The sequence below is a fragment of the Cydia splendana genome, chromosome 7 (genome assembly GCF_910591565.1).
Source record: "Cydia splendana chromosome 7, ilCydSple1.2, whole genome shotgun sequence".
NCBI classification, from domain to species: Eukaryota; Metazoa; Arthropoda; class Insecta; order Lepidoptera; family Tortricidae; genus Cydia; species Cydia splendana.
The window spans coordinates 13,173,149-13,195,178 of NC_085966.1; the positions used below are offsets into that span (position 1 = coordinate 13,173,149).

At 35.8% G+C, this 22,030-nt stretch overlaps 1 protein-coding gene across 5 annotated transcripts in view; it reads right to left on the bottom strand.

The window, feature by feature from the left end:
* The window catches only part of LOC134792157 (uncharacterized protein DDB_G0284459), a 130,690-nt gene that overhangs the window by 61,226 nt on the left and 47,434 nt on the right, over window positions 1–22,030 (bottom strand). For 3 of the 5 annotated variants that reach the window (XM_063763381.1, XM_063763382.1, XM_063763385.1), the window contains 6 exons: window positions 13,253–13,427; window positions 11,675–11,780; window positions 10,309–10,418; window positions 4,684–4,826; window positions 3,620–3,790; window positions 65–116 (listed from right to left, as the gene is read on the bottom strand). In XM_063763381.1, the coding sequence (XP_063619451.1) occupies window positions 65–116; window positions 3,620–3,790; window positions 4,684–4,826; window positions 10,309–10,418; window positions 11,675–11,780; window positions 13,253–13,427 (757 nt within the window). The remainder of the gene's footprint in view (window positions 1–64; window positions 117–3,619; window positions 3,791–4,683; window positions 4,827–10,308; window positions 10,419–11,674; window positions 11,781–13,252; window positions 13,428–22,030) is intronic. The other 2 variants (XM_063763383.1, XM_063763384.1) reach the window with 2 other exon arrangements.

A 22,030-nucleotide genomic window follows, 5' to 3' on the forward strand; every position in this document is an offset into this window, starting at 1 on the left:
ATAAAGAATATTATTAAAATTATTTAAAATTATTACTTTTAAATAAATATCGCAAAAGTATTACCTTCCCTCCATCCTTCCACGGAAGCACCGGCTTTTCTATTATTATTCACGACCTGAAAAAGAAAATTCAATTCATATCCACTTCACTAAACTTCCACTTCACTTAACTGAACTTATACCTTATATTATAGAATTAATATTATACCATGTTATGTTTTTATTTACACACTTTACAATGCACATATAAATGCCAAAATTAATTATTTATTTAATTAACAAAAGTAAATAAATATTGACCATTGCGACGTGTCATCCAGAGAGCATAGTTCTGAATGAACCCTTGCGCCCTATTCGATACTATGCCCTGTGTGACCTGTGTCGAAATGACCGCGCAGTTTAGACATGTTGGTTAACAGGTTCAAAAATAACTGAAAAACTATTCCTACACGCTCATACTACTGGCAACGTATCTGACGATAAATCTACTCACGAATAGGTATCTGATGTTATTTCCAATTCTTGTAAATATTGTTTCCAGAATATTAAACCAGACGTGCATATAGAAAGCCGTCGTGTTACGGTCTAAAACAAATGAGAAATGGTTGCGTAACACTCATGAATTTAAGTTTTAATTGGATACGTTACAAAATGTGTAATGTGCAAGGCAACAGTAAACACAGCTCATTTAGATTGCATCTAGGTATGTAAAGTAGTTACGGTTATAATTGAAAATCTGAACTAATACCTATCTGCCTGAATTTTTTATAGATTAGGAATTTCATACGGACTGATAGTTTTTTATTTCGATAACCAACGACTAACATTCTTTTAGAAATTGTATCTCAAGTTGATTAATCAATACTTATACGAAAAATGTATTTTGAGTTCAATTAAAACTCTGTGTATCTATCCCCGGGTATTAAATCTCATGTGTACCCCGCTGATGCACTCTGCAACGGTGATATTTTCAGCAGTCGCCGACTCGCTACACAAATAGATGACTGATGACCCACTTCCTCGTCCAAGGTAAATACTACGTTGTCCAAACTAAAATACGGTTCATTTTAGTTTGTATTGTTAAGTGTCGCGCAACACCAGAAATTCTTTTATGCGAAGTAAACAAGAAGGGACCATTAAAAGAGGGAAGTGTATAAAAATTTATAGCAAGCCAGTGGCTGAAGTAATGATCGTGTGTATGGACCTACCACGAAGATGCCGTCGTAAACTGTAGCTAAAATGTCTTCGAAACGGCCGAAATAGGTTTTGAAATCGGAAGAAAATTTTCATAAACATGTCACCAAACTTGCGATACCATGCAGTGAAGAAATAAGAAACTGAAAACTGCAAGCAGTTCTCATAATCATGAATTTAAATTAAATTCTATATTGTTAAGAAACTTACTTAAGTACTTATAGTACAAATGTTATTTTATTTTTAAGTGGACAAGCACTTAATAGATTCTTCGGGTCCTGGTTGATTTTTCCTGATTTCACATGATAATTTTGACAGTTCAGTATAAATAAATCTTGTGCCAGCTCTTATAAATCGACCTCTTATACTTCTTGTTGCATGTGTTTGCCTACCTAGTATACGGATTTATATATCCATTTAAATTCCCAAGAGCCCCTTTTTATTTGTTTAATTAAAACACAAAAAAATAACAATGAGGTGCTTACAAGCCAAATGGCGCGAACAAGTCATTAAATTAATGCTAAGCTATACTTAATTACCTACATTTGCTTCGTTACGCGTCTGAGCGCGGGCAACCCCATTTCCCGCCGAGGTATGTATAGTGCTTTTCTCAAACATGCAATGAAATAAATAAAATAAAAAATCCACGAAACCCAAGTTTTATTTATAGAAAAAACTAAAAGTAAACTACACCCAAAATATAACCAACACGTACCTATATCATTATCACGCGTATGTTTTACACGAGTCGTGTATTTTTACTACCCGTATATTTTCATGTATCTCTGATTTTTTCGCCTTGTATCCGTCTGACTGTCGTTTTCGTCACATAAGTTTACATAGTCTTTCATGTTGATATCATGTTTCACATACATCGTTCCTTTATGCATGGAGTAAATGAGTATAATTTCCACAGTGTTGACGAATTTGCAGTTACATTCATTTAAAATATGCCACAATACTGTTTCTAATAAACTGTAAGCCATTTTTCTTAGTTTCTCAAATAATAAAATTGCCATAAGCAACCATATACATACTTCGTCTTTGACTTGGCGGTAGAGGCAGCAAGTTATTAAAATCAATTCTGCTTACGCTGCCAATTCCAACACCTACGATTACAATTAATATTAATTTCATTATTTCGTCGAAACTCATATTAAAGTCAAAAAATCAACAACGCACCATAAATCCAATAAAACAGAATGAATATTTTTCAACTTTACCTCCATAGCAATTTAATAGTACATTACTACAGAGGCCGGGACGAAAGGGGTTGCCGGCCGAAGACATATAGACGGCCGAGCGAAGCGAGGCCGGATAGGTCTGAGCGCGGGCAACCCCATTTCCCGCCGAGGTATGTATAGTGCTTTTCTCAAACGTGCAATGAAATAAATAAAATAAAAAATCCACGAAACCAAAGTTTTATTTATAGAAAAAACTAAAAGTAAACTACACCTAAAATATACCCAACACGTACCTATATCATTATCACGCGTATGTTTTACACGAGTCGTGTATTTTTACTACCCGTATATTTTCATGTATCTTTGATTTTTTCGCCTTGTATCCGTCTGACTGTCGTTTTCGTCACATAAGTTTACATAGTCTTTCATGTTGATATCATGTTTCACATACATCGTTGCTTTATGTATGGAGTAAATAAGTATAATTTCCACAGTGTTGACGAATTTGTAGTTACATTCATTTAAAATATGCCACAAAACTGTTTCTAATAAACTGTAAGCCATTTTTCTTAGTTTCTCAAATAATAAAATTTCTATAAGCAACCATATACATACTTCGTCTTTGACTTGGCGGCAGAGGCAGCAAGTTATTAAAATCAATTCTGCTTACGCTGCCAATTCCAACACCTACGATTACAATTAATATTAATTTCATTATTTCGTCGGAACTCATATTAAAGTCAAAAAATCAACAACGCACCATAAATCCAATAAAACAGAATGAATATTTTTCAACTTTACCTCCATAACAATTTAAAAAATATAACTACGCGTGTTTGAGTAGACCTTTTTACCGCTAACGTTTAGATGAAATATTTTAAATGTTTTTTTTTTATGGATGAATGCCACGATGCTGTGTCACAAATATCTGTGAAATGAAAATTAAAAAAGAGGACTTTGCCGGCCTAGGCCTGCAAGATGTGTATGAAATTCCATTAACGACCTTTTGTCCCAGCCGCACCTGAAACGTCATACTTCGCAGCCTATTATAAGGAACATAACATCAATATTTTATTGCATGTTTGAGAAAAGTATCTTACGGTCTTAGTATGTTAGTATTATTATCATTGCACCTAACCACTTAGGGGTACCTACCAGATCAGTGTGGCAACAGTAGTTTGTGGCGACTTGACGAGCCGAGGCGATCGGTCTGAAGGGTTACTTCTATTCGGCTTACTTACTTGTTTAGCATTCTTGGTATTGTCGATGTGCTTGACAGCAGGGTACTGCGGGCGCGGCAGCTGGTTGGTTTGCAGGGTATACTTCCCCGGTAGCTTGTCACAGGGAGTCTGGGAGCGCGTGGCGGAAGGCGCTCGTGGACATTCGAACCGCGTCTGTTTGGGACGACCTTCCTGTAAAAAGAGTTACACAAACATTCAATAAATCAGCATTATTAATTTACCTATCTTCTTAATGGCCTATATAAAAACCGGCCAAGTGCGAGTAGAACTCGCGCACAAAGGGTTCCGTACCATTACGCAAAAAACGATTGGAGCTTCAGTTAAATATTTGTTTAATTATGTTTTTAGTATTTGTTGTTATAGCAGCAACAGAAATACATCATCTGTGAAAATTTCAACTGCCTAGCTATCACGGTTCATGAGATACAGCCTGTGGACAGACAGACAGACGGACAGCGAAGTCTTAGTAATAGGGTCCCGTTTTTACCCTTTGGGTACGGAACCCTAAAAAAGGAGGCAGTCTAGACCCGATTAACACCTTTTACCTTCCGAGGGGGAGATTATGTAATGAAACAAACTACGGTACCAAGTACAATCGTCGATACTACTACATTAACTGACCATTCGCAAACATTATAACAACGACATAAGACTGGAAAGAAATGGGCACTTGGGCAGTCGAATGTTGTTGTGAGGAACTAGAACGCATTCTCGATTTATTTGTTCTTCAGGAAAAGCTATATCCAGCTATATTTGACGTATCTGGTTACAACGATGAAAAGAAAGTATTTGTTTTATTTTTATTACACGATCATGACTGCTCGATTCCCAGTTGCTGTGAATTATCGATCGAACAAAGCTAAATCTTTAGGTCAACTCGTTGTTGCTTTATAGAGGTGAAAAAAATAACACACCAAAAGCGAAAATTTACACGAAGCCACAGAATAAATAATAGTACTGCCGTAAAGCCGAGCCGAGTTTAGCCGAAGTCAGGAGTTTCGCACCTCTGACGAAGCTGAATCCATACGAAATATATCTTAGAAAATTTATAAACATGAATATACCTGCACAGGATACTGCTGCGTCTGATAGGTGAGGATGACGGTTTGCTTGGTGACCGTCTTGGGCTGCCCACCGGCGCCCACTATGGTGGTCACCCCGCTCGTAGTCACTTGCGATAGGGGTGGGTAAGTTGTACTTTTCTTATCTGCGGATATACAAACTCAAGCTTTAGTAAAATTCGTATAGGTACATTGATAATTGTTCCTTTGAATCCAGAGTAGTTCCAGCCTTCTAATAGTTATATTAGTGGTTATATTCCTTCTTTAATAATGGATGACGTGTTTTACTAAAAAAGTACTCGATAACATCGAGGTCAATGTCAATTCTAAGACCTAGCTTTCATTTTCAAAATATTTTAATAGGTAACCTAAGTTTCAGTAGACTTCATTTGGTCTAAATAAGTGTACAAAAGTAAGTAAGTAAATATTCTTTAAGTAACAGTAGAAATGTGGATGACTCAACTCAAACTGATCTTCAATGACATTTCAAAGTATGCGACCTTTGCCAATACTAGCGGAAATGTCAGTCGCATACTCTCTATCTAGATTAAAATATTTATAGCTCGAGATACTGCTGCATTTTTCTGTGACCATCTCTTTTTTCATTATTTCACGTTTGATCAGATTACAAGTCTTACAACTTACAACTCCCTCAAAGTTGGCCTTGTCAGTGTTGGCCGAAAGTTAATGCGAATTGAAAATGTTGGCCATTAACCATTATAAATTGAACCTTAAACCGTAACGGACGATTACAGATTACGGTTCAATTTATAATGGTTAATGGCCAGCATTTTCAATTTGGATTAACTTTCGGCCAACACTGGGCCTTGTTACCTTTGATGTATTTTCGAGGAATTCGGTAACATGTAGATTTATTATTTCACGAACATTTTAGTACTATTACAACTATACACAAGGTGTTCAAAGACAATATACTCCGCAAGAGACTGTAATGTATCAATTTTTTTTTAATTCTATGTAAAAATATTGTTGTTTCACAGGATACTTCGAGGTCTAATCAACCAAAACGTATGAACCTTTTCGCAATTCGGAGATGGTGGTGGAAAAGTCTCACTAGAAAACAATAGAAAATTGCGGTGGTCTCTTAGCCTACTATAAGTTTAAAGGCCGAAAGTTACACTGGCAAGTTGCCGCGCCCCTCATATCGCTCTAAACCTTTGCACCGGGGCTTATAGCTCATGGCTAAGAGCAATTCTAGCTGAAAGCCTTTTTGCTATCGAGGCGGACGACCTATTTTCTGGCACGTGCATGGTTAGTACCACATATATCCCACATATATAGCGTCATATATACTTAAGGCGACGGTAGCGGTGGGTAAAATATCAGATTCTGTCAATTTACCCCATTTCACACACAAGCGCACTTCACGCACACTACCTCACTTTACTGGGACAGGTCAGTGACCCATCATGTTTTTTTAAGATTGGACTTTTAGTTTAGTATTGACCACTAGCCTCCTTTGAGGGTAAAAGCATTCCATTTAAAGATGAAAGAGAAACAATGCATTTAATCTTGCTTTCCTTGTCTGTTCATGTCACACGTGACGTACCTATTTAATTCATTTCATTGTTGACTGTTTTACTACCTACTATTGCTTTGTCGAGATACGCGTTTTGTACAATTAAAGCGAATAAAACAAGATGTCATTAAGTCAGATGTAAAATGTTATTTACTACTCTATACGGTTTTTCATAAGGTGCAAAATCCATTCAATAGGAATTTAAATAAATAAAGTTTCAGCAGGGTGGCAATTCCATTTTGGCGGATAAAGCGAAACAGAATAGTTCTATCGAACCTGCTTACAAATTTTCACGAGAATCAGTTGAGAAATGTGATCTGCAAAGGAGAACATACAAAAGCATTTTTGCCCAAGCTGAAACGGAGACCTTTGCTAACGCTCGGCCAATGATGGTTTAGGTACACCTATAAAAAATGATTGTCCCTGCTGTAATTTTAATATCTTTATATTTCAACCGGTATAGTTTTACCTTCAAAAATAATCGGTATCGCTAAACAATAGCGGTACTTTACTACTTATACGTTCACGAAATCGGTATCTGCATAACTTGATTGTTAGTAAACTAACCTGGAAAATAATCTCAAAATCACCGAAACATTTATGTACAGTCACCTGCAATAATATGTTACGTCATTAGCGCCAACTTTGCCTCCAGGGAAACTTTGCCCAAAACGACAATTTTAAACAAATTCGTTAATGTAGAAAAAATGATAATAGTTATGGCCACCCTGCTGTTTTTAGTAGAAAATTGGTTATATTTCTGACAAAGTATATGCCAAACTTGTGCATAACTTGACTTGGGAATTTTGAGTTTGAGCGAGTCTAATATAGGGTATATTTCGGCGGGCAAAAAATTGTAAAATAATGAATGCAAGTAGAAAAAATTGAGAACCCTTTGACAAATATTTCCGGGTTTCAGTTATAACACATGAAGCATAGATTATGTCTATTGAGATTTAAACTAATAAGGCCTAAATACACAAAAGTTTTAGCGGTGGGCAAAGTAATCCGGTAATTTGGCATCCATACCAACATTGCCCACCACCAAAAACGGATTAGGGTTGTCACTTTCATCTAATTTACCCAACTTCGCAAGTAAAAGAAGGTTATGTTTGTACACTAAAATAAGTTTATAAATATATACTGTATTTAATTTGTCTTATTATCCTTTATTTAGATGTTTTATCCCGTTAACGAATGAAAACACAACAAAAATCATATTTTTGGTCATTAAACTATTGTAACAGATTTTCTCAAAAGTGACAACCCTAGCCTTTGTAAAATGCTTAGGCGAGCCTTATTTGGAAATGGGCAAAAACGGGTAGGCAACATTGCCCAGCAAATTTATTTAAAAGTTTTTACACTTATCGCTAAGTTATTAACAGGGAATGGTAGGATTGCCCAAAACCTTTAAGTGATCCTTAGACATCATCATCATATATACGAGCTGTATTTGAATACCAAATTGACGTGGGCAATGTTGGCGAAAACCCCGGATATTTTTTTATTTGCCCGCCCTCTAAAACGCAAAAAAATGGGTAAAAACACGATAAAAAAATGTTTTCTTCACATAAACTGATGCGTTTGATCACAATGGACGTGCTGAGCAAAAAAAAGTCATATGATGTGATATTTTTTGAGAAATTCGTGTTTAAAAAAAAAAGCGGGCAAAGTTGATGATAATGAGTAATGACGGTACCTACTCTTCGAAGGTCGCAAAAATATGTGACATGCTCTTATGGTTCTACAAATAAGATCGTGTCAGATATTTTTGCGGCCTTCGTTGTGTAACATAAATTGCAGGTGACTGTACATTTGGAATAATTATTTTATTTAGTTTCAACGAAAGTTTCAAGTTTAGTACGAAAATACTTCAGATATGCAATATGCACAAAATGTAGACCTAATCGAAATAAAACATTGCTTTTTATAGTAAATTTATAAAACATTCGATACATAGGTATACATAACAATAAGTTCTTTGTTTGCCAAAAGACAAAACACGGCACAATCTGCTCACTTGTATAATACTATAAACAATAAACTATCAATTTATCACTTGCCGCTATCTAAATGTAAAATTACTGTAAAAAGATGGTTAGAATCCCTTAATTATAAGGAAACTGAATTACTTATAAACTGAAACGCACGCACACACACACACACAAACACACACACACACGCACACACACACACTATCGTATAGTTAATATTAAACAACAATAAATATATTTAATCATTAATAAAAATATAGCATACCTAAGCTGAATTAAAATTATGTACATACATTAATAAAGCGCGGGTTCTCCTGATACAGGTATACATATACTTACAAGGAGGACTCAAGTCTAATTGTATACAAATTGTACTGTTTAACACAATAAACATTTTTCATTTTTCATAACCAGGCCACAACGCTATTGGCCTGTAAGCTTCATCTCGGTCTCCAAAGCCGCAAAAACTTGCTAGTACTTAGTGCTGGTCTAGCCTTTATTTTTTCTTGAAGATTTTCAGAGAACAGCACGTACACGCATTATACATATAGACGGAACGAACGGCATAATCATAATAATTTATTCGTCGTAATCCATGGTATTACAGATCTAGTTACAAGACTGTTAATAGGCAATATTTTAATATAAAAGTTCTATAATATAATACAAGATTACAGTTGTCATCAAAATTCATTGACATACAGAAGTCAAATACGTTTTTAAAATGACGCAAAATGATACCAGCATAATAAAAATTGATCCCAATCAGTAAAGATGAGTCTTTAAACTTTTTTCATTTTAAGCGAGTTTTGAAGGAAGATAATACTTAAATTCGACTGTAATCGTATTATTTTAAGATAGTTTACTGCGGTTTTCAACAATAATGACCCGTAAATAACAGCAAATGAAATTTAAATGAGACGCGAGCTGATATTTATGTACCCTATTTTTTGAAATACATTTTATCTACTGGTATGCTTTCTCGTGTGCGTATATGATTTAATGTCAATATAATTGTCAAAAGCAAGAAAATCAAGCTGTCATTTTCATTTGAAGAAGTACACGTGTGCTCCGGTGTAGCCCCAACGGGCATCTGACTTGAAGAAGAATTTTGAGTGATGTCGTCAATGTATGGAAATTGTTCGAAAGTTTACATTTGAGATTGAATTTCTGTGTTGTCTTTGTGAGTAAAAATATAAATCGATAATAAATTGGTAGCTGAATTATCTAGCTTCCAAAATCATACAATAATTCAATTACTGTCAAAGACAAAATTGTTTTGCTTCTGTCTCAAACGGAACTCCATATTTTGATTTTTTGATACTTTTAGTGTCGATTTGTAGAGAATAACAGCAAATTAAAAATATAATGGCATAAAGAGTCGGTACACGGTTTCTTCGTGAATAAATTTACGTGTAATTTAATGCAATCATCAAACATTTATTGAACAAATTATGGTTACAAAGTGAGGTCTAAATCGAAAACGTCATATACCGGCCCCTTAAGTACGCTCCCTTATTAACAATATAAATATTTTTTTTATATAAATACTACATAGATTATATGTAAGTATATTTAAACAGTCTCTGAACCAGTAAGTAATGAGTTTCAGCCTGGGAATTTAAAATACTTACCTACCCCAAAAAATCTAAAAAGTGTAATCACTTAATATCAGGTTATTCGTTCCAATTGATTTTACACATAAGTACCTAACTGGTTAGACAACGTTTACAAGGTATGAGGCTCGCCTGGAATACGCGAAATAATGGACGAACCTAGTCTACTTGGAAATCAGGCCAAAATGAAAAAGTGGCATTTTTTCTATGATTTCGGAGTTTGTCCCATACTAAAACCCGTATCACTACCCCTTATAAAACAAAAATACATACTCAAAAAATACTAAAAGGATTTTCATGCGGTTTTCACCTATCAATAGAGTGATTCTTAAGGCAGGTTTGTGTATAATTTTTTAAGGTTTTGTGTAACTCGTGCGAAGGCGAAGGGGTCGCTAGCTCGCTAGTAATCTATATTCGCCTAATGGTCACGGGTTGAAAGAACAGTTTGGTTTTTATCTGGGACCTCCCACGTACTTACCAAGTGCATTGTTGTTGATGGATTCCTTGTGCGTCACGAAGGCCGGCTCGGCGGTGGGACCAACGTCGCCGACGCGCGCCGTCTTGCACGGCTGTTGCCTCAAACCGAACCTAGCAATCAGACAGTCCGTGTCAATTATACATTTTGCCACGGCTCATGGGAGCCTGGGGTCCGCTTGACAACTAATCCCATGATTTGACGAAGGCACTAGTTTTTACGAAAGCGACTGCCATCTGACCTTCCAACCCAGAGGGAAAACTAGGCCTTATTGGGATTAGTCCGGTTTCCTCACGATGTTTTCTTTCACCGAAAAGCGATTGGCAAATATCAAATGATATTTCGTACATAGGTGAGTTCCGAAAAACTCATTCGTACGAGCCGAGGTTTGAACCCGCGACGTCCGGATTGAAAGTCGCACGCTCTTACCGCTAGTCCACCAGCGCTTGGGCTACATACATGTACGATAATAAAAATTGTATTATTAAATGCTAATATGGTTGGTTCCTGCCAAGAAGTAGGATTTAGTTTAGTACATCGTGACATAAACTGCTTATTTATAGTGACTCGTTTATTAGTTAATTCAAAATCGATGTTTTAATGTAAATTTACCTTTATTTCAATTTTTTTTAGTTCTGTAAAGCAATTTTTAATATAGGTACCTAGATGTGTAGGTTCAGAAATTACCAGACATAAACCTTCCTAAAAGTTACGGCTCATTTACTAAGTGGATCAGATTAAGCCGTATTTAACACTAAACTGTATTCGGTAGTGTGAATAATCAGATAGTGAGTTTAAGCTTCGGGCCGTCACACCTGCTTTGTAAACAAAAGTTAAGTTAATTATAGACTGCGGCAGCGTTAGTTGCGGAAAATTAATGCGAGCGCCGTTTCACATTGTTTTGACGTATGACATGACATCGTTTTTTGTCCTAGTCGTCAATTATTATCATTAAATTGAGTTTAACTATAAGAAAGTGTTAAGGTTCGAAAAGTAATGCTATTTCGATCCAGACCTACCAAGAGAACCTAACGTTGTAGATAATAATTTCTCCTATTCAATTCCTCATTTAGCCGCCCGAGAAAGACATTGATATCGTAATATTGCTACACAGAGAACGGCAAATGTACCCGTAAAGAACGCCTACGATAATGCCGCAGGCAATTGCATAATAGGAACATCTTTTATGCGTTTGTCTCAGGCATTTACTGTTTATATTACAGCTCGCCTTCTTATATTTATTGAAATAGGGAATTGAGAATAGCACGAGAATAGTATACAATAGGTCCTAGGACTTTATATGGATAACAGATTGTTTGTATTTGCCAGTGTGTGTTTGTTTACATCGATCGATAATTAATGAATGTACCTGTTGCTCCGTAGTGGCTGGCCGACGGTCTCCTTGCGGGGTCGCGCCAGGGGTGTCGAGCGCCCGGACAACACCTCCTCGGCACGCAGATCCTCCGTAGAACCTGCTGCAATGACATTCATTAGCTAAGTTAACAAGCGGTGTACCTAAAGGTCACCATCTTTTTAGTCAGATAACGTAATTTTAGTAAACGCTAATGCTCTAGTTTCCTAGGATAGCGGTGCCGTCATATAGCGGCCGTCTCCATACTAAATAATACGGCTAAATATGGATGTCGTAGTATTTGTATGGAGACGGCCGCTATATGACGGCACCGCTATCCTAGGAAACTAGAGCATAAAGATCAGTTTTTCTAGGATAGCGGTGCCGTCATATAGCGGCCGTCTCCATACTAAATAATACGGCTAAATATGGATGTCGTAGTATTTGTATGGAGACTGCCGCCATATGATGGCACCGCTATCCTAGGAAATCAGAGCATAACCGATATTTTTAAACATGTACCTACCCATAGAAAAGATCACGTGACAATCATTCACATCTGTCGTTCGATATATATTTTTACTTTTCGATTGGGTTTTGTCAATAAACGAAACGACGTTATTTTGACTACGGCCCCTGTTAGAAATAAGAAAGGATTTATCAATTAGGCGCTATCAGCATTAAATTAATAAATTTTAAGGAACTGTCCTTAGAAAATGTATTTTTTACTTGGAAGATCATGTTACGCAAAACCGTCGTCAGTTCCAGATCGTAGGTATATGACTGTTAGTACAGACTCGTATTACTTAAAGTCGAGGAAAGCCAAGTTTGAACACTTTACATCCTATGTTATTCAAATCCATTAGCAATTCCACTTTGCGTTGTGTGTCCTTTTCTTATAGGTACATATTAGCGCATTTATCGCGGCATATGTACATACCTTACCGGTCCGGTATTCAACTATCAAATATTCGTTATTAGTATTTTATTGCCTTTTTTTAAATGCATGAAAGATTCAAAAGATATCTAGTAGGTACCATGAGTTATTGCTTTACGGTTGAGAAGTAATACACAATGTAAGATAAAAATGGCCCTATTAAACTTTTAATGAAACATTCCAATCTTGTTAGAAATATATTATATATAAGTACATATATTTTTATGTGAATTTGTGAGGTAAGTATACCTAAGTATAATTAGTGCTTGCTTGTCTAGTTTACAGATGTGCTAATAATTGTAGAAAGTTTCCTAAAAGTTGGAAAAGTTCTCAGAGATTTCAGGAAAACTTATACAGAAAACAAAGGAAACTTTCATTTTGGAAATTGGATGGAAGTTCATCATAACATTCGACTATGGGTTATTTTCCGGTCATATGGGTACATGTACTGCCTCTGTACCAAGCTGCGAGTTGTTCAATTGGCCCCCCGATGTTAACGCACCTCCATTTTGAAAATTGTTGAGTGCATTCGAAACCGTTACGACGGTGTCAACTCACTTCGCGACTAGACTTGTCGTTGCCTACACTAAGTAGCATCAGTACCTCACACTGTGCCTCACACTTTTCAACCCTGACTAAAACTGTTGGAGAGATCATACCTCCATTTCCATTCTTGTCCTGCGCCTTCTTGCGCCTAGCGTTGTCGTCGGCGCGAGATGTGCTGGCAGGCCGCCTTCGAAACCCGAAAGACGTGGCCACCCCACGGCTGGGCTTCCCGTTGCCGTTGCCTACGCTCTTGTCGCGCTTCTTCGCGCCCTTGGACTCTGAGTGACCCTGTGGAAGAAAAATAAACGAGTATAGTTTTTATTCACTAGTAATTATGGTGATCGGAGGTTTGATTTAGTCTGATGGGTGTGTATGGTGACGGAAGTTCATCATAATGAAAATTTCGTCAATGATGAATGATCCTGACCGTTGATTTGCAACGAAAAGCCGAAAATGCGGCAATGATTAGTGTGTCAAACCAAAATAGCAGAAATAAGCCCTTAAAAATTTACCGTCTTACAACATTTGGTGTAGAATCTAAAACCTAATCATATCCAGCCGCTGGCGTTAACTTGTACCTCCCTGAGTGGATAAACATTTCCTTTTCCTGTTTAAGTACTACTTTTTTATCGAAGTAGCTCTGAGTTTCCGTGAAGTAGATCTTAATTCTATCACGGCATGTATAAGTTTTATGCCGTGATAGAATTAAGATCTAGATTAGATCGCCACCCTATTATTTATGACATTCTTTACATACATAATCATGGCATTAAGTTCGCCTTTTGTACATTAAGTTTTGATTTTGTGCAATAAAGTTTAAATAAATAAGACTACATCACTAGAACCATCTTCGCATTTGGTACCTACACCATAACCAACACAATTTAAGTAATTTTACTTATTATTTTCCATAGCGTTCTAAAGTGTGCCGTGAGATAATAAAACCCTTGCGTGTCGCCAGCCATTTGGACTTTCTTTCGGTTTCGGTTTTCCGTCGGTCAAGGTTAGGTTAGGACTAAGCATGTTACAGTGAAACCTGGTTAATTGGCACCTGGATAAATGGAAAACCTCAATAATTGCAACCAAAAGTCCGGTCCCAGTCCCTTGAGACTAAAAGGCCTCTATAATTGAAAGTTTGGAACCTCTATAATTGCAATTTAGATTTTAGTGCTTTTCGTAATTTTGCCTCTGTAATTGACCACATCGCAACTAAGACCTCTATAATTGACACTGTGCTAAAAAGATCCGTTATTTTTGCTTTTCTTTTTACCTCTATTATTGAAACGAGTCTAACTTATTACCTCTGTAATTGAAATAATGTAGTTGTAGACAGCAGAAACAATATTTTAATAGCAATGATCATTTTATTTATATCTTCATCCAGAATTCAATTTATTTATTGGGTATCTATCACAGCCTGTAGTAGGTGAAATAGTTTTGATTTAATCAAAAACAATGTATGCTTTTTACATTCTAATTAAACTTTCTTCTACAATTCAAGGGAATTTTTAAACCCAAATGATTAATAAGAAAATAAAGTGGTAATTAATGTAGTGTAAAAGTACAAATATAGACAGAAGCAATATATAGACCAGAAACCCAGAATTTAAGCGTGTAAATCTACTTTCAGTGGTTATTTGCACCTCCATAAAAGAAATTTGTCAAAACGCAACCTCTATTAATGAAAACCTCTATAATTGACACAACGATTTTTTGAACCTCGTTAATTGACACGACCTGCTTAAATGGAAAACCTGGTTAATTTACAAAAAATGGCCGGTCCCTTGAGATTGCAATTATCCAGGTTCCACTGTATTACAATTGTACACTTTATTAGCAGTTGCGACAGCTGAAACACTTCACATATAACCTTTACATCCATTCCACCCATATAGAAACACAGCTCACATTATAATGTTTTGTTTAAGGCGAATACTAGGCAAGGCAACTGATGTGAATACCCGTCCTAAGCCTAATTGAACCGTATATATTACTCTACATCGGAACTAAAATTACTAAACAAAACATTGTTTTTAGGTGACATTGAACTGGCCTTTTAAATGAGTAACAACGCAAATAAATTCACGTTAAAAGTAGGTAGTCATTAAGTAATCATAATTATAATCATTACGGTTGTTCGTGTTTATTTGATTCGGTATTAGGCTCTAATTAAACGACTATTTGAATAAATAAGGTGATCTACGAGTAAAGTCAGTAAAGAATAATCTTAACTGTTGCATATACGAGTAGCAGATACTTCTGCGGAATCTTATAAAGTGTACTCCAATTATTTAAAAACTTGTAACGGTCCACTCCAATGGCCCTTTTAACTGACCATCTCAACAAGAGGTAGTTTCCTGCATGCAAGGGTGATTATGTCAGTCACCTGCATAAAACTGTACCTATAGGTTCATATTCTACCGTACTCGTGTTCATTGCCATTTTCGCAATCTTGCCTATTATTTAATTGATTGATTAATTGCCTCTTGGTTTGTCACTCTTTAGCACCACCCAGGGGACACATGCAGAATTGCGGTAGGTAGCTCCTGCGGACGCGAGTAACATTTGTCCTGTATTCTACCGAGACTATGCCAAAGTCCGTACTTAAGGCGGTTATTTATAAGGAACAGGCGGATGGCCAAGCTAAACAATAGCTTCGTCGATGACGCCATTCTATAAGTACTCATACAGTATTTGTCCTTCTGCTGTGTGTCAAGTGTAATTATCATCAAGCTATGATTGTACACATGATATTTAAAGAGACGATTTGATCTAGACCTTGGGTATCAATCACGGATACGCCCGGTGAACTCAATGGTGCAGATAGTGTTACACCTGTACAGTACACCATAGCCATAAGCATAATCAATACCAATTGGTACAATATACACAGTTGTCTGGCATACGATAGACATATGTACTTAGGTACTTCTACATAAATACAAGTGGTTGCTGAAGAACTACACAGGTAATATAAAAATTATGTAGATAATGTCGAAAAATTCTGATGTATACATTTATAAAAAATACAATTTAAATCTGCCTCAATTACACGGCATTGTATAATAAACAATAGCAGTAATTTACCTCTTAAAACAAAGGAATATTTAAAAAGTAAAAAAAGTACTATATTACCTTCATCCTAATGACTCTAATGAGGTTAGGTAACCTATTCAAGAATAGTCATCAAGTCTAACATATCTCAACATGCAATCTAGACGACTGTAATGACTTTAACATAGATTTTCAGATACATTGTTTCTGCAACATGAAGGCTACCTATTCTTTTAGTTTCATAGCAAGCTTTAATTATGCCGTATCTAATAGGTATTAGGCCTTCTTTACAACCTACTTACAAGTTATTCAGTAAATGAAAACTCAGTAGTAACTATCCTGGGGGAAATTCGACAGTATTTAAAATTCAACCCCAACTCACGGAAGCCCCTCGGTTGTTAAATATTAATACGCAATTTTATCCTTTTACCCCAGTTATCATGTCGCGCGGTGTGAAATATTCATGTCTATTTAATAAAATATTAAATAAATAAATAAATAATGTCAATGATATGTCAGGGGCTCTATTTCCGAACACGCTTACAGACGCACCTATTGGGATTAGATTTGGATTGTACTGCGTCTTTTCTTGAGGACATTACTGTGCGGCAAAAAAATTCTATATACCTACTTATTTGTACCTACTCCCTGCATGTCATTGCCGTCTCTTTGGTCCAATACAATGAAATTACGTTAGACTTCAGCTATCCGGCTATCCGACAGCAAAATGTCAATAACACTGACATCCTAATGCGATGCAATTCACGAATTTAACAAAAAAATACGTCGCGAACTAAACTATGAATGAAGTTACATGTAAATGCAATCTTTCAGTCAGATCTATGTCATCCCATGAATGTATGTATGAGTACAAACACGCAATGGACAGGTTGTGGAGCGATTCTATGTTAATGATGTTGCAAGTCTCACCATACATACACAATGGTGAGTATGATCCGATAAGAAATTCTCAAGAGTATTCTCAATGATTATTTAAAAATATTGTAACAAGTTGTAGAAATGTTTTTTAGGGTTCCGTACCCAAAGGGTAAAAACGGGACCCTATTACTAAGACTCCGCTGTCCGTCTGTCTGTCACCAGGCTGTATCTCATGAACCGTGATAGCTAGGCAGTTGAAATTTTCACAGATGATGTACATATTTCTGTTCCCGCTATAACAACAAATACTAAAAACAGAATATAATAAATATTTAAGTGGGGCTCCCATACAACAAACGTGATTTTTCTGCCGTTTTTAGCGTAGGTGGTACGGAACCCTTCGTGCGCGAGTCCGACTCGCACTTGGCCGGTTTTTTTAATGTCATAAAAAACATTATTAGCACACAAAAATATTCCAAAATCACGAGTAACTAGCTATAGATTTCGCTATAGGCTAGAGTTAATATCAGAATTAAGCGTCCAAGAACAAAATGATTTTGGTAGGGCGAATACTGAATAAGTGGAATAAGTATATTCTAGTAAAATAATAACTACCCGCGGTCAAATAAAATGAATGTCAAACTTTGTAGGTATATAAATTTAGTAGGTAGTTACTACCTTTACGCCTTACGCCTAATTATTCATTACATAATAATGTTTTTTTGTTTGCTCTGAACCTTCACTGTGCACTGCGATGTGCGTTCTTCGCGATTTATATGAGAATTAAGCATCATTCATGTAATTAAAATGTCTTAATGCTTTTGTTTTTTCCTCCATTAAAAGAGCATTGTTATTTCCACGTATCGTACAAAAGGCCTCTTGAATTCTTCAAAGATGCTTTAAAAATCTTTATCTACACACATATCATAAACTCTCTATGATGCCTTCAAAATCCGTAAATAATGGCCCACATTACGATAAACTGTTTTGTTACAGCAAATTTCTTATCTGTGAAAATGTGGTAATAGCTTCATTACTATATCAAAATCGATTTGGTAATGCATTCAAATTTCGAACATCTCAGAAAAAAAAAGCAATTTGATTTGACCCCTATTCTAATATCAGTCGAGATGACGTTTTATTCGAAATCAAATGACAATTGCCTACAATATTGACAAATCTCGCATGTAAGTTGGTATCGGACGATATGGTAATCGACTCGACTCTAGTTTGTCTCTGAATTAAAAAAAAAAACTACGGATGCGTGACGTGCGTGAAAAAAGTTTTCATTTGCCGCCATTTGACGTACAGTTTATCTTTTAATTAGTTTGTAAGTAAAAAATAATTTGTTTTGTTGTTTTTAAAGTAAATATAACAAAAGTTTCGTGTAAAATGTGCGATAAAGATATTTTGGAGACGCCACCTCATATCCGCGAGTTCCGCCAGAGAGGAAAGTGCCCCAATGTCGGCTGTAATATGAGGTTAGTGGATATATCATAGAAAGTTTATAATATGTGTGTAGATAAAGCAGTGTATGTAACTGTACATAATTAGGCATTTAAACACTCGTGTGATACTATTATGAAACTCATTTCATTCGTTTCATAAACCCACACTCGTATTTTAATGCCTTTCATTATGTAGCAGTCACATAAACTACTATTATCTACACACATATCATAAACTCTCTATGATACCTTCAAAATCCGTAAATAATGGCCCACATTACGATAATCTGTTTTGTTACGGCAAATTTCTTATCTGTGAAAATGTGGTAATAGCTTCATTACTATATCAAAATCGATTTGGTAATGCATTCAAATTTCGAACATCTCTGAAAAAAAAAGCAAATTGATTTGACCCCTATTCTAATATCAGTCGAGATGACGTTTTATTCGAAATCAAATGACAATTGCATACAATATTGAGAAATCTCGCATGTAAGTTGGTATCGGACGATATGGTAATCGACCCCGACTCTAGTTTGTCTTTGGAAAACCTACGGATGCGTGACATGCGTGAAAAAAGTTTTCATTTGCCGCCATTTGACGTACGGTTTATCTTTTAATTAGATTGTAAGTAAAAAATAATTTGTTTTGTTGTTTTTAAAGTAACTATAACAAAAGTTTCGTGTAAAATGTGCGATAAAGATATTTCGGAGACGCCATCTCATATCCGCGAGTTCTGCCAGAGAGCAAAGTGCCCCAATGTCGGCAGTAATATGAGGTTAGTGAATATATCATAGAAAGTTGATAATATGTGTGTAGATAAAGCAGTTTATGTAACTGTACATAATTAGGCATTAAAACACTCGTGTGATACTATTATGAAACTCATTTCATTCGTTTCATAAACCCACACTCGTATTTTAATGCCTTTCATTATGTAGCAGTCACATAAACTACTATAACTCTTAATCTGACATAATCGAATATCTGGAATGACTGGATTATAATCTCCAAACTTATGAAGCATCATCATTATATTACCATATCACAGACACTTGAATAGGTAGGTACTAAACTTTCGACTCTTTAAAGTAACATCTTAATTGATTTTCTCACGATAGGCTCAGCGTTTTGACACTGAACACAATGGGACTCAAAGCGTCCAATAGCTTTTTAGGGTTCCGTAGCCAAATGGCAAAAAACGGAACCCTTATGGATTCGTCATGTCTGTCTGTCTGTCTGTCCGTCCGTATGTCACAGCCACTTTTTTCCGAAACTATAAGAACTATACTGTTGAAACTTGGTAAGTAGATGTATTCTGTGAACCGCATTAAGATTTTCACACAAAAATAGAAAAAAAAAATTTGGGGGTTCCCCATACTTAGAACTGAAAGTCAAAATTTTTATTTTCATCAAACCCATACGTGTGGGGTATCTATATGTGGTATTATCTATGAAAAGGGACCTTATTGTCGATGGCGCTTACGACACTAACATCGATGACCACAAAACGTAGTAGTTTAAAATTGGGGATTCTGGCCCATTTTAGTTATTTTGATTTCCAATTTAGCAATTAAGTTTCTTTGATTACTGGAACATTCAATGTTGCTGTCTATCCAATGCGGAGGTCAATTTATGTTATGTGACGCTGATGAACTTATCAGTCATTCAATTTTAAGTTGTACAATGTGTTACAATGGTTTAAAGGTCCCTTTGTAGTTTTTTATAAATAAATCGTAAACGGTGACCTGTAGCAAAAATGTTCTGATACATAAGTAATCTGCGTAAAATTGTCTACATTAAATATTCTATACACCTTTTCGCTAGGATCAGTATTTAAAAAAATATTTAAGGTAAAAAGTTAAATATGATCAATTGTTAATATTTTTTGTAAATAACTCGTAAACGGTGGCCTGTACCAAAAAATGTTCTGATACATAAGTAATCTACTTAAAATCTACTCACCGGAAGACCGGACGCTTAGCTAAAACGCTAGGTTGAAGGAGAAGAAGATTGATCCTAGCGAAAAAGTGTATAGAATATTTAAGGCGCTCTTATACTCGAGTTTTACGTTTTCAAGGGGGTGAAGCAGACGAGTGGTAGAACGGGCAGGCGGGCGCCCCGCGCGGCGCACCGCACCATTCCCGCGCAGCACGTCTACGTCCTTATTCTGACGACATCGGTATTCTGAATCGTCAGTTCCGGGATTTTTAGTTCGGCAATTAATATTGAAAAAGATTTATTAGTAAATTCGAATTTTGATGAGTACTTAATGAAATTTAAAACCGGACAAGCGCGAGTCGGACTCGCCCACTGAGCCCACCGAGGGTTCCGTACTTTTTAGTATTTGTTGTTATAGCGGCAACAGAAATACATCATCTGTGAAAATTTCAACTGTCTAGCTATCACGGTTCGTGAGATACAGCCTGCTGACAGACGGACGGACGAACGGACGGACAGCGGAGTCTTATTAATAGGGTTCCGTTTTACCCTTTGGGTAGGGAACCCTAAAAATGGTAGGTAAGACGGTGAGGTCGGTGAGTGTACCTAAATAATTATTAATTATATGTATACAATATGAGTGTATACGTGACTGATCATGTTTTTGTAAAAATCGATTTCGACTGACAAAACATATTATTTTTTGGCAACCGGGTTTTTTAACCTAATTAGACCCCGCTGAATCCGAAATTGCCGGTTGATTGATCGAATTCTTGACTGGAAGTGAGATAGTTGATATTAAAGGTCCCTTTTTTTTAGTTTTTCGTAAATAACTCTTAAACGGTGGCGCATAGCAAAAATTTTCTTAAACATAAGTAATCTGCATAAAATTGCCTACAAGAAAGATTCCGTACAATTTTTCGCTAGGATCAATATTCAAAGAGATATTAAGGCGGGTAATTATAATCACTTTTTGAAGGTCTCATTTTTTAGTTTTTCGTAAATAACTCGTAAACGGTGGCCAATATAAAAAAAATTGTTAAACGTTAATAATCGACACAACATTTTCAATAAAAAAAGATTTAGTACATTTTTAGCAGGGATCAATATTTAAAAAGATAATAAAGAGGGAAAGTTAATTATAATAAATTCTAAGGTTCCTTGTTTTTATTTTTTCGTTAATAATTTGAAAAGTATGTACTCATAGCAAAAACAAATTTTACACAAATAATAAACATAAAATTTCCTACAAGAAACATGCAGAACACTTTTCGCTAGGATCAATATTTAAAAAGACAAAGCATCCGGTAAGTCAATTATAATCAATTTTAAAGTCCCTTTTTAGTTTTTTGTAAATAACTCGTAAACGGTGTCCCATAGCACAATAGGTTTTTATGAATAAATAATCTCCATAAAATTTTCTGCAAAAAACATCTGAACACTTTTCTCTAGGATCAATATTTAAAACGATATTAAAGGAAGAAAGTTAATCACAATCAGTTCACAGGTCGCTTTTTTTTTTCGTAAATAACTCGTAAACGGTTGCAACGGGGGCAGTTGCAAAAAATA